Source organism: Pichia membranifaciens, assembly GCF_001661235.1.
Source record: "Pichia membranifaciens NRRL Y-2026 unplaced genomic scaffold PICMEscaffold_4, whole genome shotgun sequence".
NCBI classification, from domain to species: domain Eukaryota; kingdom Fungi; phylum Ascomycota; class Pichiomycetes; order Pichiales; family Pichiaceae; genus Pichia; species Pichia membranifaciens.
The window spans coordinates 1,401,707-1,424,899 of record NW_017566985.1 but is presented as its reverse complement, the minus strand read 5'-3'; the positions used below and the strand labels follow the sequence as shown (position 1 = coordinate 1,424,899).

The 23,193-nt window shown below is 50.3% G+C and overlaps 14 protein-coding genes across 14 annotated transcripts; 7 read left to right on the top strand and 7 right to left on the bottom strand.

Annotated features, from left to right (window-relative positions):
- Positions 1–105: 105 nt before the first annotated feature.
- Positions 106–4,101, bottom strand: PICMEDRAFT_17351 (hypothetical protein). Its single transcript, XM_019161558.1, has one exon. The coding sequence runs from the start codon at positions 4,021–4,023 to the stop codon at positions 205–207; it is 3,819 nt and encodes a 1,272-aa protein (XP_019017265.1). The 5' UTR covers positions 4,024–4,101; the 3' UTR covers positions 106–204.
- A 68-nt stretch (positions 4,102–4,169) lies between these two features.
- Positions 4,170–4,560, top strand: PICMEDRAFT_153969 (hypothetical protein). Its single transcript, XM_019160807.1, has one exon. The coding sequence runs from the start codon at positions 4,250–4,252 to the stop codon at positions 4,514–4,516; it is 267 nt and encodes an 88-aa protein (XP_019017264.1). The 5' UTR covers positions 4,170–4,249; the 3' UTR covers positions 4,517–4,560.
- On the bottom strand, positions 4,219–5,757 carry PICMEDRAFT_17350 (hypothetical protein). The gene has a single exon (XM_019161557.1). The coding sequence runs from the start codon at positions 5,678–5,680 to the stop codon at positions 4,604–4,606; it is 1,077 nt and encodes a 358-aa protein (XP_019017263.1). The 5' UTR covers positions 5,681–5,757; the 3' UTR covers positions 4,219–4,603.
- Positions 5,758–5,885: 128 nt separating this feature from the next.
- Positions 5,886–7,417, bottom strand: PICMEDRAFT_153294 (hypothetical protein). The gene has a single exon (XM_019160773.1). The coding sequence runs from the start codon at positions 7,236–7,238 to the stop codon at positions 5,916–5,918; it is 1,323 nt and encodes a 440-aa protein (XP_019017262.1). The 5' UTR covers positions 7,239–7,417; the 3' UTR covers positions 5,886–5,915.
- A 382-nt stretch (positions 7,418–7,799) lies between these two features.
- Positions 7,800–8,405, top strand: PICMEDRAFT_27547 (hypothetical protein; the record flags this gene model as incomplete). Its single annotated transcript, XM_019162500.1, has 1 exon — positions 7,800–8,405. A coding segment is annotated over one exon (606 nt), but the record flags the coding sequence as incomplete, so codon positions are not given.
- A 480-nt stretch (positions 8,406–8,885) lies between these two features.
- PICMEDRAFT_17349 (hypothetical protein) lies at positions 8,886–10,315 on the top strand. The gene has a single exon (XM_019161556.1). The coding sequence runs from the start codon at positions 8,925–8,927 to the stop codon at positions 9,909–9,911; it is 987 nt and encodes a 328-aa protein (XP_019017260.1). The 5' UTR covers positions 8,886–8,924; the 3' UTR covers positions 9,912–10,315.
- PICMEDRAFT_73617 (hypothetical protein) lies at positions 10,246–11,625 on the top strand (the record flags this gene model as incomplete). The annotated part of the gene is made up of 1 exon (XM_019164537.1): positions 10,246–11,625. The coding sequence occupies one exon, from the start codon at positions 10,246–10,248 to the stop codon at positions 11,623–11,625; it is 1,380 nt and encodes a 459-aa protein (XP_019017259.1).
- Positions 11,626–12,040: 415 nt separating this feature from the next.
- Positions 12,041–13,606, bottom strand: PICMEDRAFT_25028 (hypothetical protein; the record flags this gene model as incomplete). The annotated part of the gene is made up of 1 exon (XM_019162375.1): positions 12,041–13,606. A coding segment is annotated over one exon (1,566 nt), but the record flags the coding sequence as incomplete, so codon positions are not given.
- Positions 13,607–14,765: 1,159 nt separating this feature from the next.
- On the bottom strand, positions 14,766–15,413 carry PICMEDRAFT_34439 (hypothetical protein; the record flags this gene model as incomplete). Its single annotated transcript, XM_019162885.1, has 1 exon — positions 14,766–15,413. The coding sequence occupies one exon, from the start codon at positions 15,411–15,413 to the stop codon at positions 14,766–14,768; it is 648 nt and encodes a 215-aa protein (XP_019017257.1).
- A 472-nt stretch (positions 15,414–15,885) lies between these two features.
- Positions 15,886–16,881, top strand: PICMEDRAFT_35018 (hypothetical protein; the record flags this gene model as incomplete). Its single annotated transcript, XM_019162919.1, has 1 exon — positions 15,886–16,881. The coding sequence occupies one exon, from the start codon at positions 15,886–15,888 to the stop codon at positions 16,879–16,881; it is 996 nt and encodes a 331-aa protein (XP_019017256.1).
- A 176-nt stretch (positions 16,882–17,057) lies between these two features.
- Positions 17,058–18,881, bottom strand: PICMEDRAFT_34882 (hypothetical protein; the record flags this gene model as incomplete). Its single annotated transcript, XM_019162912.1, has 1 exon — positions 17,058–18,881. One exon carries the CDS (start codon positions 18,879–18,881, stop codon positions 17,058–17,060), a length of 1,824 nt encoding a protein of 607 aa, XP_019017255.1.
- A 682-nt stretch (positions 18,882–19,563) lies between these two features.
- PICMEDRAFT_73612 (hypothetical protein) lies at positions 19,564–20,916 on the bottom strand (the record flags this gene model as incomplete). Its single annotated transcript, XM_019164536.1, has 1 exon — positions 19,564–20,916. One exon carries the CDS (start codon positions 20,914–20,916, stop codon positions 19,564–19,566), a length of 1,353 nt encoding a protein of 450 aa, XP_019017254.1.
- A 353-nt stretch (positions 20,917–21,269) lies between these two features.
- PICMEDRAFT_73611 (hypothetical protein) lies at positions 21,270–22,037 on the top strand (the record flags this gene model as incomplete). Its single annotated transcript, XM_019164535.1, has 1 exon — positions 21,270–22,037. One exon carries the CDS (start codon positions 21,270–21,272, stop codon positions 22,035–22,037), a length of 768 nt encoding a protein of 255 aa, XP_019017253.1.
- A 309-nt stretch (positions 22,038–22,346) lies between these two features.
- Positions 22,347–23,189, top strand: PICMEDRAFT_34755 (hypothetical protein; the record flags this gene model as incomplete). Its single annotated transcript, XM_019162906.1, has 1 exon — positions 22,347–23,189. One exon carries the CDS (start codon positions 22,347–22,349, stop codon positions 23,187–23,189), a length of 843 nt encoding a protein of 280 aa, XP_019017252.1.
- Between the last annotated feature and the right edge of the window lie 4 nt (positions 23,190–23,193).

Here is a 23,193-nt window from a genome sequence, read left to right as displayed (position 1 = left end):
TGTCGAAGTATACGCACACATAAAGGAAACAAACCAAATGCTACAATCCGAGCCCGATGGCCGATGTTCAGACGGGTCGGCGCGGGGACGAAAAATATAGAATGGCTCCAAAGGTGCTAAACAGCTGGCAAATTGTTAAGTTTCATTATCGTGTATCTCTAATTTAGTTTCGTATATACATAAGCGATCGCCATGGGAGTCCAATCAGCTGAACCCGTACAGCCAGGGATCATCCTTGATTTCCTGCATGGTTGGCCTTCTGGTGATATCCGTGACAAGGATCTTGCGGATCAACTCGAGACATGCCGGACTGACGTCGGAGTACTGTGGGAACTTCACTTCACCATCGAGAATCTCGTCGACACTGCAGAAAGGATTCTCCTTGAAGATCAATGTGTATAGTAAAATCCCCATAGCCCATACATCTTGCGATTTTCCCTCGTACGGCTGACCATTCAAAACTTCCGGAGCAGCGTAATCAATGGTACCGACAAAAACCCCGAATGGTCCGTCTTTCACCCAGGCAGCACTGCCGAAGTCTATCAACTTGACAAAGTAGTCTTTGTCGACAATTATGTTCTCGTCTTTGATGTCCCTATGTACAATCCCTCTAGAGTGCATATGGGTGAGCGCTGAAACCACCTGGTAGTAAATGTATTTGGCCTCGTATTCTGTCATGTCTTTTTTCACTTCGATTATGTCGTATAAGTCAACGGCACCAGAACCCTGCGATCCATGCTGTAAAGTTTCCAAATAGTAGCAATTATCATCCTCAAAATAGTCAATTATACGCATGATGTTAGCATGCGGGTGTTTGTTTAACGCATATAAAATCTGAATCTCACTTGGTACTGTGCCCAGCTGTCTATCACGCACCCAAGTATCAACCAAGATACGTTCTTTGAAAATTGCTTTCAAGCAGTCTTTGTATAAGTGATCTTTCTTATATTGGGCAAACACAACCTTACCATAGGCGCCCTGGCCCAAATTCTTCAAGACCTTGAAGTCACTATATTTTTTAATCCTCTTTTCAGCCCCAATGACCTTTGGGAAATAAGGAGAGTTTTTCTTCAAAAATGCTAGTTCTTCTTCCTCCTGTAAAAGATGCTCTGCACAAGTCATCTGCGAAGACATGCCAAATGTCACCGGTTTGACACTATCAGGTGATAAAATAGTGGAATTTTGTACCGGGGAATGTTCACCAGAGTTGCTGCTTACGCTAGATGAACCTTGAGCAAGTTTAGTTAGTGACTTCAGCTTATTTGCTTTCGGAGTACTAGGAGATAATGAACCGGATTGGTTGATTGTGTGCGCACTGCTGGACCTACTCATACTTGTGGAGTTAGAACCTTGAGAATCCGTATCTAGGTGATAATGTGTATCCAATAATTTTAGCTGTGAAGGGATACCATTTGAGTCCATGGAGTCATCGTTACTGTGATTAGTTTCAGCAGTTCCGGTATGGTCATCAGTGATTAGCGGAGCTGTTATGGTTGCCGTTGGCGTGGTGGTGTCGTTTGCCTTTGTTGAATATGATCTACCGAATGTAATCCAAATTACATACATGTTGGTATTTGCTACGTGGAGTTGAATATCAACAGTGATGGTATTACCATCATTATGACACCCTCTAATACCTGCACAACGTAGAAACATTAGCTCTTTCTCCTCTTCTGTCGAACATTGAGACCAGGAATATAGTTTCCTAAAATAATGTTCAGGTAAAACCAAGCCTTCTTGATAATTTAAGTTTGGATTTTCCTTTAGTGCAAGTTTTATGAGATTTGTAAAATCAGGTAAAATGATATCTATCGATTGATTTTTTAAATCGGCAGTACCAAATAAGTTTTTAGCTATTGCCTCGTTGAAGCTTTCTATTCGGTAATTTTTTGAAGAAATTACTATTGACCCTGCAATATATGGCAGGGAGTGCAAGTTGAGCCTCACCAAAGATCTGAGATCCTTAGAATCTTCATTTGCAACATCGATATCCAGAGATTCACTTGTGATAGCGCAAGGAACGAATTTACCGTTCTCTCGCTTTAAAGTGAAATATCTGATTTTGTTGATTGTTTTTGAATCATGAGAACTTGTGATATCCTCATCACTGAAAAACCCTTCTGAACTATTCTTTAGTACTGAAGAAAGTGATGGTAAAATAGATGACAATTCGGCAGCTTTCAAATCTTTCTCATACAAAGACTTATTTTGCTTTGAGACATCTCCTATGATAAAATCTGAGCCGAAACTATGCCGTTTCTCAATCACCATATCAATTGTCTCACAAACAACCTGCTCGAAAATCAAAATAATCAAATTGCTTTTCCTTTTAGCCCACACCGAAGTCCATGCTAAACTTTGGTTATCTCTTTTGACCGCGATGATCTCACCAGAAAACACCAGAGAAGTATTCCGGTAAAGCCGATTGATAACTAGATCTCTTGATCTTGGGGCAATCAGGTCTAGTAATTTCATTTTTCTTAAAGAAGATTTAGAAAAACCGAACATCAATAAACCAAGATCATTTGCATTTAGTAGATCCCAAGGTGATTCTGTGGAAACTGTGAAGACTGCCTTGGGAGATTTTGTCTTGGCATTTGAGGATGCGTGAAACTGACGTGATGAGTTATTAATGAGGTTTTTTGTGGGATCAAGGTTTGTTATATTTCCATTTGACATACCAGATAGACCCAAAGTGCTATTAGATGATTTCATTATTGGGAGACCTGCCAATGTTTGAGTGGAGTTTTGTTCTATGAAAGGGGTGGCAAGAGCATGCAAGATTTTGATCTTAAGGATGTTTTTCCGACTACTGTCATCCGTTGAATTGAATAGTGAGAGATTATGTAAATTCAGCACTTTGTCTTTGATATCGCTCGAAAGCTCCAAACCATGTTTTTCGAAGCTATCTAACAAGTTTAGTATTTCATGTAAGTCTTTCATGATCATACTATTCAGACTTATAGAAGTAGTTGACGTGATAGATGATACTGAGTTCGACCTAGTGTTGTCGTTAGCAAAGGGGGGATTGATGGGTGTTATTACCAATGAGTCTGTTAAATTCGATTTCACAGAGTCTACCGATGTCGACAATGGAGATGCAGCTGATGCTTTGCTATTACTGCTATTACTCAAAATGCTGTTGTTTTTTTCTGAAGAGATGGCACTCTGGATCAACGTTTGCAACGTTGAGCTTGAAACGTTTTTCTCTATCCTCAAATAGTCTTTGAATTTGGACGCATCTAGATTTGCCCCAGCCACAGACTTCGGGTTGTCGATATGAATGTTGTAGTCCGGAAATGACTCTAACGAGGTGTTTAACCAATCGGGGTTTTCCAAGAGGATTTCCAATGATCTTTTGAGAACGTTCAAACGCATAGTTAGCGAATTGATTGACACTGGGGTATAGGAATAGGATAGTGTCGACTCAGTGGTGAACTTCAGAAGGTCGTCTTCCAGAGAGGCATTTGTCGGAAGCTGGACATCACAGTCTTTAGTCGGGATCGAAGGGTTTGAGGCGGCTTTCGATGGCAATATCTTCATGTGGAGAGCCGGGTGAGCGATTGTGTTTCTCGCAGGGAGGGAGTCAGAGTGCTGGATGGGGACGATGTCGGACATCGACGCACCGTTGGATTCCGACCCGGTGTTCTCCAGACTGTCGCACGAATCCGAGTTGTTGTCCAAAAGGTAGAACTTGCTTCTCGAGTTGCTGTTCAGGTTGTGGAACGAGTCGTTCTGGTGATTCATGAAATTGTGGAATGCATTCTGCCGCAGCGAGCTCACGGACGACACTCCGCTGTGAGTGCCGGTCCGGGATGCCTCCAGCTTGCTGCCGCCACCGGCACCATTGTCACTGCTGCCGCCGGCCTCGTCGTTGCTTGCCGAACCGCTGTCATTGGTGCTGTTGTTGACCGTTGCCGTTGCCGTTGCCGTTGCCAAATCAGCTGTATTTTTCTTTGTTGGGGCTAGCACGGAATTGCTGGAGTTTTTGGAGACGCTGCGAGAGGGCGGGGTATATGGCATCTCAAGCAGGTAGCACTAGCGTCTGGCTGTAGGGACACAGTGGTGTTTAGTCGCCCACAGAGCACCACAAGAACCAAACAGACTCCCTATCGAAGCCTATATCGTCTCTTGCTGTCCCGGGCTCTTTGCTCTCCCAGCAGACCAGAAAGGAAAACAGGAGAGGAAAAAGACCATTGCGTAATTGCGCGGCTGCTTACGTAGTCGGATTCGGAGCCTTTGGGAGGAAATGGCAGAGATCACCAGAATAGAGATAAGGGGTTACAAGAAGGAGAAAGAGGGTCGGGGGAGAAAGCTGGAAGCTGGGACCACAAAATGTAATGACACAGGACTGAAGACTTTTATAAACAGTGCTAGTGGGTGTCCAAATTTGAAAAAGCAGCCGAAATTAGCTTTACAGAACGTGTTTTGTGCGCTTGTGCGTTGGTACTTTGGACCTGTGTATGGTCAAAAGTTGAGAAACGGTTCCCTCCAATGGGTTTTGGAGAGGCCATAGGACAAACAACCTACAGGGTGATATGGAAATGTAAAGCTGCAAAACATGTTTTGCAGATAGAGCTAGATAGTTGGTTAGATAAGGGAGCTAGATCAACTTCTTGGCGGCAAGTAGCTCAGCAATCAAGATACCGGAACCGGCAGCACCGATGATGGTGTTGTGGGAGAGGATGACCATCTTGTAGTCAAATATTGGGTCTGGTCTGATTCTGCCGACGGAGACACCGTAGCCGGCGTCTCTGTTTCTGTCCAAACGGGGCTGTGGTCTGTCTGGCTGTTCGAGGACGTGGATGGCGTGCTCTGGGGCCGAGTGACAGCCCAGGAGCTTGGCCTCGCAGACGTAGTCACGAAGACACTGCTTGACCTGCTCGAGGGAAGGCTCTGGTCTGTTTCTGAACTTGAAGGAGACACACTCGGTGTGGCCGTCGGAGACGGCGACTCTGTTGCACTGTGCGGAGACGAGGAGGTCGTCGTCAAGCTGGAACTCGGTGGCGTCCTCGTTGAGCCCGCCGAGGATCTTCTTGGCCTCCCACTCGATCTTGTCTTCCTCGCCGGAGATGTAGGGGACGATGTTGTCCAAGATGTCGATGCCTGGGACGCCGGGGGAGAAGCCTGCGCCGGAGATGGCCTGCAGGGTGGTGGTGGAGACAAACTCGAGCGGGCCAAACTGGTCGACAAGCGGCTTCAACGGAGCCACAAGGCCGGCGGTGGAGCAGTTGGAGATGCAGATGAGGTACCCCTGCTTGCAGTCTGCCTTTGCAACCCTGTTTTCGATCATCTTGAGGTGCTCCGAGTTGGCGATCGGCACAATCAAGGGGACGTTCGGGTCTCTTCTGTAGTTCTTGGCATTAGAGATGACCACCAGGCCGCTCTCCACAAGCTCCTTTTCTATCGGCCCGGCCACGTCCGCATCGAGGCCCGAGAACACCACGTCACAGTCCTTGAACGCCTCTGCCTTGCACTCCGACACCACAAGGCCCTCGACCTGTGCAGGCATCAAGTCGGTCTGCTTCCACGTGCACGCATCGACGTACTTCTTGCCTGCCGAACGGGCGGACGCTCCGATCGCCACGAGCTCGAACTCTGGGTGCTCCGAGAGGAGGAGGATGAAACGCTGTCCAACGGAACCTGTGGCTCCGAGAACACCTGCCTTTTTCATTGCCATTGTGTCTGTGATGCTGCTGTTGTGGGATCGAGTCACGGGCTGCTACAGAGAGGCGGGGAGAACAGCGTAGGGACCCCACGACCCACCAAGAAAGAGACCTCACTTCCCTCAACAAGCCGTCAAGGACTGAAAAAATGAGAACCCGTTGATTTTCTCGAGGGCCCGGACTGCGAAAAATGGTGAGTCACTCCATCGACAGATACGTCTTGCTTCTATCTAACTCTACATACATACATCACACCGCACACCGCTGCAGGCGCTGGTGGCCGTGGTGGTGGCCGTGGTGGTGGCCGTGGTGGTGGCCGTGGTGGTGGCCGTGGTGGTGGCCGTGGTGGTGGTGGTGGTGCCAGTGGAAGAGTCGGAGGAACCAATCCCGTTTGCGGGGCTTGAGCACGTCGACTAACGAGAGCTGGCGCTGGCCGTCGTGCTGCTGTCGGGGGTCGTGGCGATGGAGGTAGCGGACGACGGTTCCTGTGGAGACGCCGGTGCCGAATGCGCCGAGACTAAAGCCGTCGAGGCTGCTGGTGAGGCTGTTGTCGACGGCGTGGTTCAAGCTGAAGCTGTCGAGACCTGCGAAGTCTTGGCGGATGGCCAACTCGGCGGTCCACGAGCAGAAGGTGAGCTCTCTCTCGATAACCGTTTCGACGAACTCGCCGACGCTCTCGATCTTGTCGTCGTTGGTGCCGCCGCCGCTGCCCGGGGCGACGGCGGGGAAGCCGAAGCGGCGCTGTCTGTGCGTCTGTGGCCGGACGGTAGGTGTGCTGGAGGCGATGAGGTCCTCGATCAACTCGTCGCCCATCATCTTCTTGGCGATGCGGAGGATGCGGTCGAGCCGCTCGTCCTGGGCTGCGTTGGCCCGCACCGTGGTGTTTCTGCTGCCCCTGCAGACGCCGGCAGCGTACTTCCCGGCGTCCTGCTCGGCGGTCTCGATGGTGGAGATGCTGATGGTGGTGAAGGAGCCCTTGGTCACTCCGGAGAGCTCCAGCGTGCCGAACGAGGACACGACGGAGCTGGCGAACGGGTTCCTGAACCTTTTGAACGGCGCCGACGACCCCTCCTTGCTGTCGCCGTATCCGGCGGCGACCTCCTCGACCGTGTTGCTGCTGCTTCTGCTGCTGCTGGCCGCCGACGGCGTCGGCGGCATCCTGTAGCTGCTGTCGCCGCTGTCGCCGCCGCTGTCGCCATTCGTGACGGCGATCCGACGACTGCGTCCCCGCTTACTGGTGCTCTTACTATCCTTACTGTTGCTGTTACTGTTGTTCAACGGACTGAACACGTTGTACCTCGAGAACACGCCGCTCGCAGAGATCGGCGAGAGCTTTGCCCGACTCGCCAGCTCGATGTTGTATCTGTAGTTGGGGTTCCCGTTCCCGTGCCCGTTCCCGTGCCCGCTGCTGTTTCTGTGCCCGTTTACGTTTACGTTTACGTTCCCGTGCCCACTCAGACCCAACACGAGCTGCGGGTACATCGCCGGCGCCGTGCTGGCCGTGCCGGCCCCCTCCGTGCTTCGCTCTCTCTCGTCCCTGTTCTCGTCGCCGTGGCCTGCTAGCAAAGACATGTCGTCAGAGTACCCCTCCCCTTCTCCTGCCCTGCTCGTGGCCCGTTTGTTCTTCCTTCCCGTCCTTGTCGCCTCTTCTTCTGAGCCGTCTCCGTTGCCGTCTCCGCCAGTGCCCCGGCCAAGCCTCGACGGCCCAGGCGCGTTCCCGTCGCGAATGCCCCTGGTGCCTCTCTGGCGGTTCTCTGCCAGAGCCTGAGCCTTGTCTGTTGCTCAGGTCAAGAGGCAAGGACAGGAAGAAGACGGGGTGGGCAGAGCAAAGAGCAGAACGGAGCAGAACGGAGCAGAGTAGAGCAAATAAGCACCGTCCAGCAGACACAGCACAGCACCAGACGGGACGGGCGACAAGGACGGAACAGGATGGTTGTGTTCTTTTACAGAAAACGGGTTTTCCAGATACTGTGCATCGTGGCAGTAGTGGTGGTGGTGATGACGCAAAGGAAGAACAGTTCAGACAGGACGCTGTCGCAGGAGATCATGAGCGAGTTGACGCACCTCAAGGAGGCAACGCTTGTGGAAACGGCAGCACTTCAAAAGGGCCTGGAGGGAGACAGCAACGGAGCGGAGGAAGCGGAGAAGGAGGTTGTGGAGCCGTGCACGGTGGTGAACCCGCTCACGAACCAGTTCTACGACCTCAGACCGTTGTCTGCGCTTGGGAACGACGGGGAGGTGCAGACGTGGAACTCGAAGGGGTTTGACTACGGCAAGAACTTCTCGATCGGAGTGTGCTCGACGCCGCTGAGGCAGCTCAAGGCGTTGAGGGAGTCGGACTTCGTCGACACGCACAATAAGTCCATGGTAGGCGGCTACTACACGGACGGGGAAGGCAAGAAGGTATCGATCGGCGAGTACTCGACGGACTTGAAGTTCCGCGGGCTCAACATGGTGCTGGAGTACACGAACGGCGACCAGTGCGAGGACTCGCCCAACCTCTCCAAGTCGACCTTGCTCACGTTCAAGTGCGACCGGGAGATGATGAGCAAGGCCCGTGTCAGCTACTTGGGCTCCATGAACAACTGCTCCTACCTCTTCGAGGTCCGCACGGTGCACGCGTGCGCCACCGCCAACGACAAGAACGACAGCGCCATCTGGGGGATCTTCCTGCTGGTCCTTTTCTCCGCCGCCGGCGTCTACTTCTTTGCCGGCTTCATGTACCGCATGATCCAGAAGCACTACGAGCGCTCGGTGAAGAAGGAGCATGACGTGGTGTAGCCCTTTCGCTGCTGCCCACCGCCTCTCCTGGTAACTTCCAGCCCACACCTTCTTTTTCTCCTCTTCTTCTGTTTACACTGTCATTACCACAACTTGTCGGACCAAGAGCTACTACATTCATTGCCTCATTCTGTCCAAGTTCCAGGCCTCATTCACTTGCCGAACCCTTTTCTCACTATGTTTCGTTCGATTCGTACGATATCTCGATCTATAATGTATCTATGTATTCCCTTTACAGTCCAACTACCGGCAGCTGCTGCTGCCACCCCGGTTACCCGTTTAGCTCGCAGAGCCAGGCCTCACAGGTGCTCTGCAAGGTCCTGCGGTTCGTTCCTCCTAGCTCTGGTGCGCCCCGGGCCCTTTTTTTGATCTTCAAGTTCTGTCAAAAGATGTTGAAATATTTCCACCTGTCTCTACCCCGGTGTTTCGGTGGCCCGATCCCGACTACAAGCAGGGTGCCACCGGACTCTGTCGACAATGTCACGCAAAAGAAAGAAGCAGGAAGACGATGCCGGCGAGAGGAAACAGAGGAAGGTCGACGACTCCTACAACGAGGACGAGATGAACACTATCTACAACAACCCGAAACAGTTCCAGGGCGTGATGCGGAAGTACTGGGCGCAGCGCCACAACCTCTTCTGCAAGTACGACGAGGGGATTCTTCTCACCAAGGAGCTGTGGTTCAGCGTGACCCCGGAGCGGATCTCCAAGTACGTGGCCCGAGCCATCTACGAGCAGTTGGCGGCGGCCCGGGCCCGGCAGGCCCAGCCGGCCACAGACTCCCCGTTCAGGATTCTCGACGGCTTCTGCGGCGGCGGCGGCAACATCACGCAGTTTCTGCAGTACCCGGACTGCGTCGTGTATGCGGTGGACAACAACCACCGCCACCTCGAGTGCACCAAGAACAACGCGCTGGTCTACTGCGGCAGCGAGAGCGTTGACGAGCGCTTGCGACTGCTTCCGATGGACTGGAACTACGCCGACCCCGACGCACCTGCAGCCGCAGCCGACGACCCCGACCACTCCGACTCCGACTCCGACTCCGACTCCGACTCCGACTCCGACGACCACGACCTCGAAGACGCAGTCTACGCCTCACGCAGCCAGTCTCTCCGCTCCCTGCGGGAGCTCGCCGCCCTCCGCTTCGACTGCGTCTTCGGCTCGCCGCCCTGGGGAGGCCCCGAGTACATCAAAGCAGACAAGTACAACCTCGACTGCCTCCAGCCCTTCGACCTCACCAAGATGCTCCTCGTTCTACGCACATACAGCGAGTTCGTGTGTCTTTTCCTCCCGAAGAACATCGACATCGAGCAGCTCGTCGCCGCCACCCGCGAAGCGTATCTACAGCATCCACCGCAGTCCCTTGGCGGCGGCGCCAAGGTCAAAGTCAAGGTCAAGGTCGTCCACATGTTCACCTTCCAACGGGAGAAGGGGGTTCTTGTTACATGGTCTGTCGAGACTTGACAAGCCGAGCCGAGCCGCCGTCGCGACGGCGACGCGTCGCTGTTACCCGGCCGCTGCTGCGGTGACCCGCAGAGTTTTTTTTTTCGCCCCTTTTTTTTCTTCGTTCTCGCACAGAAAAAAAAAGTGGAAAAATTTTTCAGTCTCCTCCCCCGTCTTTTCTTTTAGGCTCTCGGTATTAAATAAGTGCTTCTTTTCTCCCTGAGTGAAATCTTTCTGTTTCCTTTCTTTTCTAAATCCTTTTTCCTCTCTTCTTCCCCTCTTCTTCTTGGGTCTTTTGGTTTTGGAAGGTTTTTTTTCTCTCTCCTTCTAGTAGAACAAAACTAATAAATACAAAATGGGTAAAGATAAGCAACACGTTAACGTCGTCGTTATTGGTCACGTCGATTCCGGTAAGTCTACTACCACCGGTCACTTGATTTACAAGTGTGGTGGTATTGACAAGAGAACCATCGAAAAGTTTGAGAAGGAAGCTGCCGAATTAGGTAAGGGTTCTTTCAAGTACGCTTGGGTCTTGGACAAGTTAAAGGCTGAAAGAGAGAGAGGTATCACCATTGATATCGCTCTATGGAAGTTCGAAACTCCAAAGTACCACGTCACTGTCATTGACGCTCCAGGTCACAGAGATTTCATCAAGAACATGATCACTGGTACTTCCCAAGCTGATTGTGCTATTTTGATCATTGCTGGTGGTGTCGGTGAATTCGAAGCTGGTATCTCTAAGGACGGTCAAACCAGAGAACACGCTCTTTTGGCTTTCACCTTGGGTGTCAGACAATTGATTGTTGCTGTCAACAAGATGGACTCTGTCAAGTGGGACGAATCCAGATTCGAAGAAATCATCAAGGAGACCTCCAACTTCATCAAGAAGGTTGGTTACAACCCAAAGACTGTTCCATTCGTCCCAATCTCTGGTTGGAACGGTGACAACATGATTGAACCATCTACCAACTGTCCATGGTACAAGGGCTGGACCAAGGAAACCAAGGCTTCCGGTGTCGTTAAGGGTAAGACCTTATTAGAAGCCATCGATGCTATTGAGCCACCTGCCAGACCAACCGACAAGCCATTGAGATTGCCATTACAAGATGTCTACAAGATTGGTGGTATTGGTACTGTGCCAGTCGGTAGAGTCGAAACCGGTGTTATCAAGCCAGGTATGGTTGTTACCTTTGCTCCAACCGGTGTCTCTACCGAAGTCAAGTCCGTCGAAATGCATCACGAACAATTAGAAGAAGGTGTCCCAGGTGACAATGTTGGTTTCAACGTCAAGAACGTCTCTGTCAAGGACATCAAGAGAGGTAACGTCTGTGGTGACTCCAAGAACGACCCACCAATGGGCTGTGCTTCTTTCAATGCTCAAGTCATTGTCTTGAACCACCCTGGTCAAATTTCTGCTGGTTACTCACCAGTTTTGGACTGTCACACTGCCCACATTGCTTGTAAGTTCGACGAATTGATCGAAAAGATTGACAGAAGAACCGGTAAGTCCACTGAAGACCATCCAAAGTCTGTCAAGTCTGGTGATGCCGCTATCGTCAAGATGGTCCCAACCAAGCCAATGTGTGTTGAAGCTTTCACTGACTACCCACCTTTAGGTAGATTCGCTGTCAGAGACATGAGACAAACCGTTGCTGTTGGTGTTATCAAGTCTGTTGAGAAGGTCGACAAGGCTGGTAAGGTCACCAAGTCTGCTGCTAAGGCTGCTAAGAAATAAGTCTCCTGACCTATTTCTCCCTCTTTCATAATGTACTCGTTATGATTATCTTTTAATTCTTACTTTTTTTTTAACTTGTTCCTTTTTTTTGATTATATAAAATCTTGCTTTTACCTGTCTTTTTTTATATATTCAAAACATTGTCAGTAATATCATTTACTGCAATTCAATTGAAAAAAAAATAAAATTGTTATAATATCAATCCAACGTAACTATTTTTACCTTATCCCCTCTTCACCCTGTTAAGCTCGCTTCTTACACTGGTTTGCTCATTTTTACCAGCCCTGTTGCTTGGAGCAAACCTACCCTTTGATGCGTAAGAGTCATTCAAGGCGCCTCGTATCCCGCTTAGGTCACCCGATTTGAAAGAGTTCCGGAAACTACTTTTCCTGCTCAAACTTTCATTCGAACCAAATGGTGCTGTTGGAACAACACTATATTTACGTTCACGGAAAGAGATACCAACTTGCTTGACAGTTTTCAAGTTGTCCGTACATTTGTTCAGATCCAGTTCCTGGAACGAATTCGTCGCTTCATCGTACTGCCACAAATGCCACAAAACTCCAAATGGTTTTGGCTGAAACATGTATACCGAATGTAATGGAATATCTAATTCTGCAACAGAGTCCTTCTGTAGATTGAGAAAGTACGCCATTAAGATCCTGCACACAACTCGATGCGAAATGACCATTAAATGGGATTTACTCCTTTCAATTTCGTTGATAACGGGCTTCAACCTACTGATGACATCCAGATAGGACTCGCCGCCAACACCTGGGTATCTGTATGTAAGTTTATGCTTGATTCTTTCTTCGAATTCTTCCGGATGTGATTGTGCAATCTCTGCATATGTCATGCCCTCAAAATTCCCCGAACCCAACTCGTTTAATAATCTTAATTGTTTTACATCATACCGGACGGGATCATTAAAAGCTTCTGCCGTTTGTACAGCTCTTTTCAAGACGGAGCTAATTACAGTGACTTTGTCGTTCTCAGCGCTGTAATTTTGAGCACATTCTTTCAGAAGTTTTAAATTAAACTCTTCTTGTTTTTCTCTGACAAACTTCTCCAACGCAATGGAATACTTCTTCCCACGTTCTGTTAGCCCTGAATCACCGCCAATTCTTCCCTTCATGTTATCCAAAGATTCTCCATGTCGACTTACGAAAATGAGTCGTGCATTTAGGTTGAAATTTAAGAAATAGTAAACAATCTGCGAGGCGATGTATCCATCAATGTTGCAGGATATAATTTTCCTCCCGACATCAACCATCTGAATGAACTGAAAGTTTGGAGTTCTCTCCTCTTCTTCAGATATAGTTTCATAGACTTTCTCGTAATTAGTCAACCTGTTGAGGAAATCCTGTTTTGCTAAGACAGGGTCCATGTTTTTGTAGTCTGGTCCTTTCAACTTTAATAGGACGTTTTTCTCAATCAAGCTCTGTTCGTTGCAGACACTTTCAAGGAAAAGAACTTTCAATTTCCCGTTACTTCTTTGCATTATTCTATCGAAAACCATTTTCCGTCTAGCTACTGTAGTATTCGTTGCATCGAAAACACCCACACATCCATCGCCCAACAATAGGTAATCCAGTAACGAGTCCAAGGTCTCTCGTGCCCATTCTTCACGTAATGCAATGGACTTCTGATTGGTCGGCGAGAAGAATGACGCATCTTGCGCTATCGTCGAGTTGTCATTATTTGCACTTTCATTTCCGTCCTTTGGCTGGTCATCAGGTAGAGGTTCATTACACGGTCCAAAATCTTGGCCTACTTTCTTTGATTTTGACCTTCTTGTTGCACCGACATTAAAAATTTTTGCATTGATCTGTAACCAATTCAAGTATCTGACCATCTTACCACTAAGATATGACTTCCCTCTTGCTGGCAAACCTATCATAACGACCACTAGACGGTCTGCACCCGTATAGCTAGGAGATCCATCCGGGGAGGACTTGGAAATGGTTTGGCCGGGTATATCAAAAACCGAGCTGCAGGCCATGTTTGTTGCTGAATTGTTGTTTGAATTGGACGTTGTTGTTATGACCGCTGTTTCCTGGGATTCTATCCTCTCCATCGGATTGGGAATAAGTTTATCGAAGTGTTCTTTAAATTTTTCGCTGTTCATCTTAAACTTCGTCACTGGACCTGAAGGGTTCCCCAGATTCAGTGACTGAATATTTATCTCATGCGGCAGCAGCTGCAACTGCCGCTGCCGTGACAAATCGCCCTCTCCATTATCGTCTTCGTGGTTCCTGCTGGCGCTATTATCGTAATCGGAGATACTGAGATCATCCATACCATCCAGGTTCTCCAGCTCGGCAGCAGAAAACACCGGTGTGTCAGTCAATGGCCGGGACTGGAAGATGTCACTGGCTTCGTCTGTTTCTTCGGCTTCGCCGTCCTCCAGCGAGCCCAAGCTCTTGTCGTCTATGTCGACGTCCATATTACTGAAACTGACCTTGCGTTTCGGTGTAGAAGAGCTGGCGCCTGCATATCGACTGCCATTCCCATTGCGGTTATTCATGCCAATTTTTTGGCCCTGGAAACCTGCGTTCCCAGACATCAGAGAGTAATTGTCCTCGTCGTCGGATGTGCAGATCGCCGATTCACTCAGGTTTGACAGTGTGAACGGGTGGGGATTCGTAAACGGGTTTGAAAAGTGTGTGACTGGGTTGCCTACACCTCTTTCATGGTCTACCTGGCTCTGCAGCTCCTCTTGTGCCCGTTTCGACCTTACTGCTGATCCCGACGCAGACGGTGCCAACGGCGTGGCTGTTTCTGGGTGTGTTCTGGGCGACACGGACTGCGTCCTGTCTGGCTTTTCGGAGAGCATTCCGTGTGTGGTTTCGATGTGTTTCTCCTTTGCGTGTATTCTCTCTTTGCGAGTCCTCTCAATGGCCATCCAATGCTGACCACAGACTGATTTGGCAGAACAGCGGCAGAAGAAGGAGGCCCGGCAGCCATATCCAGATGGAAGGAGGCTCTGGCAAAAAAGACGTACTCCGCACTGTGAGGATTCGGAGGGAAAAAGATGAAGGACGGCTCGATGGGGACGGGAAGGCGCATTGGCTGTTACAAACCAGGGTGGAGGAGATAGAAAGGGAGGTAGATACACAGGGGGTATACAGAGTGGGCGATCATGCCTTGGCCGGATGACTGTCCTCGAGCATGCGGTCGACCAACTCGTCCAAGGGCCCGTAGTCCTTGCGAGAGAGCAGGTCGAACTCTTTGCAGAAAAGCACAAAGTGCTTGAGGGAGGTGTTCAGGTGGGTCTGGAGGCCCAACTCGTTGATCTCGTCGAAGTGGTGACAGTACATGTGAGCGTAAACGCGGAAGAGCCGCTTCATGATGGTTTTGACCAAGACCGGGAACTGTTTCGGGAACGGCACCCCCATCTTGGTCGGGAAGATTGTCTCGTCGTCGAGGAAGCCCTGGATCCACTCCATCAACGCCTCGACGTAGCCCGGGGCGCTCATTGACACGGGCTGCTTGCCATTCCGATGCATTGGGTCCTGCCAGAGATACTCGTACTCCTGTGTGGCGATCATGCGGGGGCACGTTGTCGGCGAGCAGAACTCCGTGATCGTCCCGTAGAGCATGTTGATCTGGTTGTAGAAGTCCACAATGTACACAGCCAACCACTCGTTCACGTCCTCGCCATTGGGCAACTTCACCGCCTTGGCAAGCGAGGAGCCCGAGCCGAGCGTCTGTTCCGCGTAGCTCCTGATCTCCCGGTGGTTCGTCACCTGCTGCTGCTGCTGCTGCTGCTGCTGCTGCTGCTGCATTTGAAGCTGGTGGAGCTGCTGCTGCGACCCCTGCTGCTGTGCAAACGGCGACACGGCCATCGACACCGGCGACGAGGGAGACGAGTCCGGGTTCCTTTTGAACGCTCTTGTGGATCTGATAGTCGGGATCGCAGACCCGTTGAGGTGCTGCTGTAGGAACGACGCCATGCTGTGTGTGTGTGTACTGCGTGCTGGTTCCTTTTTTCAGTACAGTACCGTTCTTTCTGTCGGATAACAACAAAGGAAGAAGACAGCTCCGCCTGCTATCTTCCCCTGGCCTGGCTACATGAATTTGAAGCTTTTTTGCGGCAGCTCGCTCTGTTTACATTTGTCCCGAAGCGGAAGCGGAAGCGGCGGCAGAGGAGGGACGAAGAGGACAGCTGGTCTTCAAAGACGGTGTGGATGGGACGGGGCCTGGTAGACGGAGAGTGAACAGCAGGAGAGAATAGGAGAACCAAACACAAAAAAGAAAATGCCATTGATTGAGGTGAATGAATGCGACAAGCTCGACGCTGTGGTGCCGGACGCAGAGTTCGTGCTGTACGAAAAGAAGCTGGCGGAGCGGAAGCCGGAGTGGTCGTTCTCTATCGTACCCGGGTTCTTCAAGCAATCTGCTCCGGAGACAGACGACGCCACGTACGATCCGTTGCAGGACCATCTGGGGCTGGCCGAGGGACTTACATGGGCTGCGGTGGTGGCCAAGCTCAGCGCCCTGAACAAGGCTGTCGCCGACCCCTCTCGGGAACGGTACAAGCTGGTTTTCGGCGCCCGACACGGTCAGGGATACCACAACAAGGCGATTGAAATCTTTGGATTAGAGGCGTGGTCTGAGGATCTTTGCCACAAGACGGGTACGGTTGCTCCGGACGGCGAGAAGCTGGTCTGGGGACCGGACTCGTTATTGACCGAGCGGGGAGAGCAGCAGGCCCAGCTGGTAAACGACGCCTTTCGGAAAGAGATCACCGAGTACGAGTGTCCTATCCCAACACAGTTATTCTCCTCGCCGTTCACCCGATCGGCGCAGACACTCTGCATCACGATGGATGGGATCTGCGTAAAAAACGAGATTACGGAGCCCGACAGACCGCTGCTAGCCAAGGAGAGGTTGCATCCGATCATCAAGGAGGACTTGAGAGAAACCATCGGCGCCCACTTGTGTGACAAGCGCTCCGACAGAACGACCTTTGAGAAGCGGATGAAGGGCTGGGGGTTTGTCTTCGAGGACGGCTTCGCCCATGACGACATCTACTACAAGGATGACTGGAGAGAGCCTATCCACCAGCAAGCCATGAGAGCTAACTCCTTCCTACAGGACTTGTTCTCGGACACATACGCGGCGGACGAGGTTGTATATTGTGCCTCACACTCCGGGGAGATGAAGGTTCTTATAGCTGTCACCGGCCACAGAAGATATACCGTTCCTACCGCAGGAATGGTTCCGATGTTGGTCAAGGCCGTCCGCAACTAAGATTGTTTTCATGTCCATTGGGACACATACTATGTGTGGAATAGATATATATATATATAGATATGGGTAAACATATATATACGTATACGAGTTAAAGTTATTCATATTTTTTGTTTATGTTTTTATTTTGTTTTATTTTTCCTTAATTATGTCGTTCATTTAGAAAGCAAAGCTGATCATAAAAGTTCCTCGAGTTTGGACAAGTTATCCTGTGCGAAATACCTAACATCCTCGTCCTCATCGTCCGTTAGCCTCTCCAACGTTGGCTTGATCTCCTCAAGAACTATGTCCTTATAGTTCTTGACCAAGGACTGAGCAACACGATATAAGGATTTGGCTGCGTTGAATCTGATGTTTGGAACCTTGTCGTCTGCCATTTCGTTCACAAAGGGGTAGAGATATTCCTTCACAGTTTCGGGGCTGACTACAGAAATCAAGTTGTCAAATGTAAAAAGGCATGTTATTCTGCAAATGAAATTGTCAAACTCTTTAGTTTGTCTCTTTTCCAATATTTTGTTGATTATCTCATCCTTACTCCAGTCTTCGCCAAAGAACTCTGTTAGCTTTCTCAGATTCTCAACTGCTGCTTCTCTGATAGAATAGACCGGATCCCATAACCATTCCATACATAGCTGTCCTAAAGTCTCGTCAAAGAATGAGATACCCAACTGTTCGGCCAAAAGCGGGATTTGTTGGATGATTGCCAATCTGACCCTCCATAATTTATCATGTGCCAACGCAGTAATCGCAGGCATCAAAGATTCAGAAAGCAATTGGATCCCAATAACTTCATTGACTATCTGTAGTTTGGAAATAATGTTCAATCTAACATCACTGAATTCATCTTTCAACATTTCAACAAAGATAGGTAGTAGATATTCGATTGTTGCGTCTTTGCCTAAAATTGGTGCCAATCCTGTGATTTCGCTTGCCAAAGCACTTCTGACAGTCTCCGACTCGTCCATGCTCAACTGGTTAACAACAGGCACAATTTCCTTCAAAACGATAGAGCTATCTGCAGCGTTGACCAGCTTGGCAAATCCTGGCAGTTGTTTTGAAATCGCTTTTCTCACTTCAGCCTCGTTGTCCTTCATCAACGAAATGATATTTGGAACCAACTTCAGCGTATATTTTTCGTCATTGAAGTTGTTCGTCAAAGAATCAAATCTATCTGCAACCATATATCTGACTCTCCAACTTGGATCGTTGATCAAAGTAATCAAACTTGTGAATAGATCATCGACCTGGGAAGTTTCATTGATTTTCTTCAGAAATTGCAATATCGAAATCAAGACGTCAACACTCAAGAACTTAACAGAGTCTTGGTTATCATTTACCAATGCTTCGTACATGTTGGTGATCAGGTTCCAGTTCAAGTCCTCCAAATTGTCAGGAGTGTTGAACTGTTGGCATAAAATATTGATTAGTTCAGGTAATTCTTTACCGGCAGCTTTTCGAACCATAGGGGAATCGTCGTGAATTAAATCTGAGTACAGTTTCATCAGCTCCAATCTTTCACTTTTGGATACTTTGAGTATGACACTCTTGAACAAACCAGTTGCAGCTATATGTAATGAAAACCATCTTTCCTTTGCCAATCTACTGATCAATGGAATGAAATCATTTGTTATCTGCTGACTGGACAATGACGAGCTTATCTGATTCAACGACTCCACAGCCTTTTCTCTGACTATGGGCTCCTCGCAGGCAGACACTTTCTCCAAAACCGGGATCAAGATCGTGGCGTATTGAGAACCGCCAACAAAAGGTACAAACTTGCCCAGTTCTTCAGCAGCAATCGCAATCACCTCATCCTCATCTTCAGGAATCACGTCCTCTAAGAATGGGATCAACTCGTTACGTGTTCTCTCTGGACCCAAAGCTATGGCGATCGTGTCCAATCTTTTCATTGCTTGGACACGACTAGCCACATCATCATGTCGAAGTTCGTCCATTAACAATGCAATTGGATACAACTCCTCGACTTGGGATTGTGACATCGAGTGATCTGTATCATGATTGCCGGCTTCGTTGCTCTCGTTGTTGTTGTTATTATCTCCATTGTTGTTGTCGTTGTTGTTCCCGTTATTGTTATCGTTACCTGATGGGTTGGCAGCGTCCAAAGGCGACACCGGAGTAGCGGTGGCAGCAGCAGACATTTGCAGTGTGGTCGACGTGGACGAAAGTCTTTTCAAGGAGGGAAATGTGTAAACTAGTGTCTTAAAGCCACGTCAAATACGATCTGGAACTAATACCGTCACAAATCTAGCAACTGCCTGCCCACTCTGGGCTTTGTGGTGTTTCCTGTTTATTAGCCAGCACTAGCGAATCACCAAAGCTGAGCATCAAGCAGACGAGGAGGAAAAGGATCGCGGTGTACGGAGGTATTCGCCAAATGGGCAGTCGATCGGCGTCCTTTGCTTGTCGGGGGGATGGGGCTTCTACGGAGGGTGTCAACCCCAACTGGTTATAGTTACTGAAGAAACAGGTGTCTTAAATGTGTTTGTGAAGCTTTGAGCAGAAGTTCAGAAGTGCCTCGTAGATACAGCTGTGTTTGTATCCACTATTTCTGACACCAAGGCAAATACTTCACCAAGAGCTTACGTAATCCGGAGCATGAATTGCTAGGTATTCTACTTTGCAAGAGTGGAGCACTTATACAACCTTTTATATAGCTGCTCGTCAAAGAAAGGAACATTTGAATGCCAGCTGTGCGGTTTGCACCATTTTCGAGTAAAAAGCCACTAACCTTTTTTTGAGCTGCACCTGGTTCAATCCCCCGGAGCCTCTGCCCAGTATTAAAAGAAGAAAAATGACAAATGTGGCCAACCTCACTAGCAAAGGGTATCTACTTACATGATGTGCAACAAGGTCTTTGAAGGTTGTCAGCTGTCGGGTCATGTAGCTATTCGTCATCGATATGAGACTGCTGTCATCGGATTTGCCAGACCTCGTCTTCGATTTACTTTTACCTCTGCCTTTCGACTTGGTTTTGGACCTGCCTTTCTTCTTACTTTCTAGTAATTCTAAGCCGTTACTTGAGGCCGCATGCGGGGTTTCCGTGAGAGTGGTGTGGGTGAGAGCCGACTGGGTCGAGAGTGTCCTGGCTGCCAAGCCGTGCACCCTGTCTTCGGCAAGAGAGGTCGAGGGTTTGGAGGTGATGGTGGCCGTGGTGTTGGTGGTAATTGCTGTGTTGTCAGAGGCGTAGCCGTCATCGTCGGACTCACCGTACGACTCATCGTAGATCGCATCGTCATTCTCGTCGTCATCTTCCTCCTCACTGTTGGCGCTTCTCGCAGTCTTATCGCAGGCAAGGATCCACGCAACCCATTTCTGGACGCCCGTCTCGTCTGTAACAAACATCCTCTCTATAACGTTAACTGCCTTTTCGACTCCGTGATACTTCAGGATGATCTGCGACAAATAGAGTTGCACGATCTTCCTGAGCGTGCTACCTTCGCCGTTGTCAGCTCCAAGATCCGAGTCAGAGATGGGGCCCGGGTACAAGCCGCGCAGGGAAAGATAAGACTCAACCTGTCTTTGCAGGCTCTCAGTCTTCATGTTGTTCGAGGACTCCGTCATGAAGCACATCAACACAATCTCCTCGTTGTCCGACAAGTGCAAGTCGCCGACAAGCCTGTAAAGCCCGTCGTGGTTGAAATCGTCCAGAATGGCGTCTGCAAAGTGCGTGTCTTCCTTCTCGCTGAGATAGTCCGGAAAGTTCAAGGAGTGACGTGGAATGGACAATCTCAAGAGCTTGGTGTTGATCACTTCGTTGAGCAGAAGCGACAGAAGGGAAAAGTATATTTTCGCCAGCTTGGCCACCAAAGCTGGGTCTACCACGTTAGGATTCGTCCTCAACTCTTCAACCACAGGCTGCACGAGTTTGAACGACTTGTTGAAGTTTCTGTGCAAGTAGTACTTGACCGCCAAGTTGTACTGGGTGGTGAATTTCGTGGTTAGGTCTATCGTCACCAAAGGGGACGGGCTGCCGTTTGTCCTGCGGCTGTCAAAACTGCCGTGCTGCGCAAACATTCCAGTCCTAGTATATCTTCTGCGTGATTTTCTGTATGTCTACGTGTGTGTCGACTGCGTTCTGCCCCATCCAGGTCTGTCTTTCCGTCCGTTATCTATCGTCTATCTATCTATCTGTTCCGTCTGGTAGGCGAGGGAGCAGAAGACAAGCGGAAGTGCCCGCCACGACAGACCTTTGTGTCGCATGTGCTTACGTACGCCACCGGTGCGCCTTTCTCGAGCGAGGCAAGGCGGGACTCCCTGATGGAGCTGGTCCGATTTCAGACGGATCCAGCACGGGAGGCAAAAGAGCCGACAGACAAGGTGCTAGCGGGCCCCAGGAGCAATTAGCAGCGGACAGCAATCAGCCGGAGATGTCCAGAAGATACGACAGCAGAACGACGATTTTCTCCCCCGAGGGGAGACTCTACCAGGTTGAATACGCGTTGGAGGCGATCAACCACGCCGGCACGGCCATCGGGATCATGGCGAAGGACGGCATTGCGTTGGTGGCGGAGCGGAAGGTGACGAGCAAGTTGCTCGAACAGGACTCGAGCGCCGAGAAGATGTACATCCTGAACGAGAGCACGTTGTGCGGCGTGGCCGGGATGACGGCCGACGCCGGCATCTTGATCAACTACGTGCGGGAAGCGTCGCAGGAGTACCTCAAGGTGTACAACAAGGAGCCGCCGCTCGAGCACATAGTGAAGAAGGTGTGCAACTTGAAGCAGGGCTACACCCAGTACGGTGGGTTGAGGCCGTTCGGCGTCTCGTTTCTCTTTGCCGGCCACGACGACCGACACGGCTTCCAGTTGTACACGAGCAACCCGTCCGGCAACTACTCCGGCTGGAAGGCCACCAGCATCGGCGCAAACAACTCCAGTGCCCAGACCATCCTCAAGCAGGAGTACAAGGACGACCTCTATCTTGAGGACGCCAAGAAGCTGGCCCTCAAGGTCATGAGCAAGACCACCGACAGCACCAAGTTGACCTCCGACAAAGTCGAGTTCTCCACCGTGTCGCTGAACGGCAACGGCCACGTCGAGCTCAAGATATGGAAGCCCGAGGAGATCGACGCTCTTATCCAGGAGAGCGGCATCCTCCACGACGACGACAACAGCAAATCCGACGACGACAGCTAGACACCTGCTGTAGTCTCCTCTCTATAGCCCCCTACGTAGATTCGAACCTGCAACCACCACCTGCTTAATCCGGAAAGAGCCCCGCCGATCGACCGCTTGCCCCTTTTCTTTCCCGCTTATGGACTGTTCTGCGCAAAGCGCTGAGCATCCGCGAGGGCAAAAGCTCAGTCCAGGAAGGAGGGAGGCGGGAGGAGACAGAGAAAGGAGCCGCCTTGCTGGAGTAGCAGAAGCAGAAGCAACAGCAGCAGAAGCAGAGGCAGAGGCAGCAGGATACAAAGACAAGCATCTAGACAACACACACACAGCAATATGTCCAGAATCGCCAACGCCATCTCCAGATTGGCCTTGCCGGTGTCGGCACTGATTCTCTTGGCCGACTACTCCATGTACGACGTCAAGGGCGGTGAGAGAGCCGTCATCTTTGACCGGTTCTCCGGAATCAAGCCCAACGTGGTCGGCGAGGGCATCAACTTTGTCGTGCCTTGGTTGCAGAGACCAATCATCTTCGACGTGAAGACAAGACCAAGAACAATCACGACGACGACAGGCTCGAAGGACCTCCAGACGGTGTCCATCACGTTGAGGGTGTTGCACAGACCCGACGTGATGAATCTCCCGGCCATCTACCAGAACTTGGGGCTCGACTACGACGAGAGAGTGTTGCCTTCGATCGGAAACGAGATCTTGAAGTCCACGGTGGCGCAGTTCGACGCCGCGGAGTTGATCACGATGAGAGAGGTGGTGTCCAACAAGATCAGAGACGACTTGGAGAAGCGCGCCTCGCAGTTCAACATCAAGTTGGAGGACGTGTCCATCACCCACATGGCGTTTGGCCAGGAGTTCACCAAGGCTGTCGAGAGAAAACAGGTGGCGCAGCAGGACGCGGAGCGGGCCAAGTACCTTGTCGACAAGGCCGACCAGGAGAGAAAGGCTGCCGTCATCCGGGCCGAGGGTGAGGCCGAGGCCGCCGACCACATCTCCAAGGCCTTGGCCAAGGCCGGTGACGGCTTGTTGCTCATCAGAAGACTCGAGGCCTCCAAGGAGATTGCCGAGACCTTGAGCCGGTCGCCAAACGTCGCCTACTTGCCTAAGGGCGGTTCCGGCGACGACGGCAGCTCCAGCCAATCCCTCCTCTTGAACATCGGTCGCTGATTGA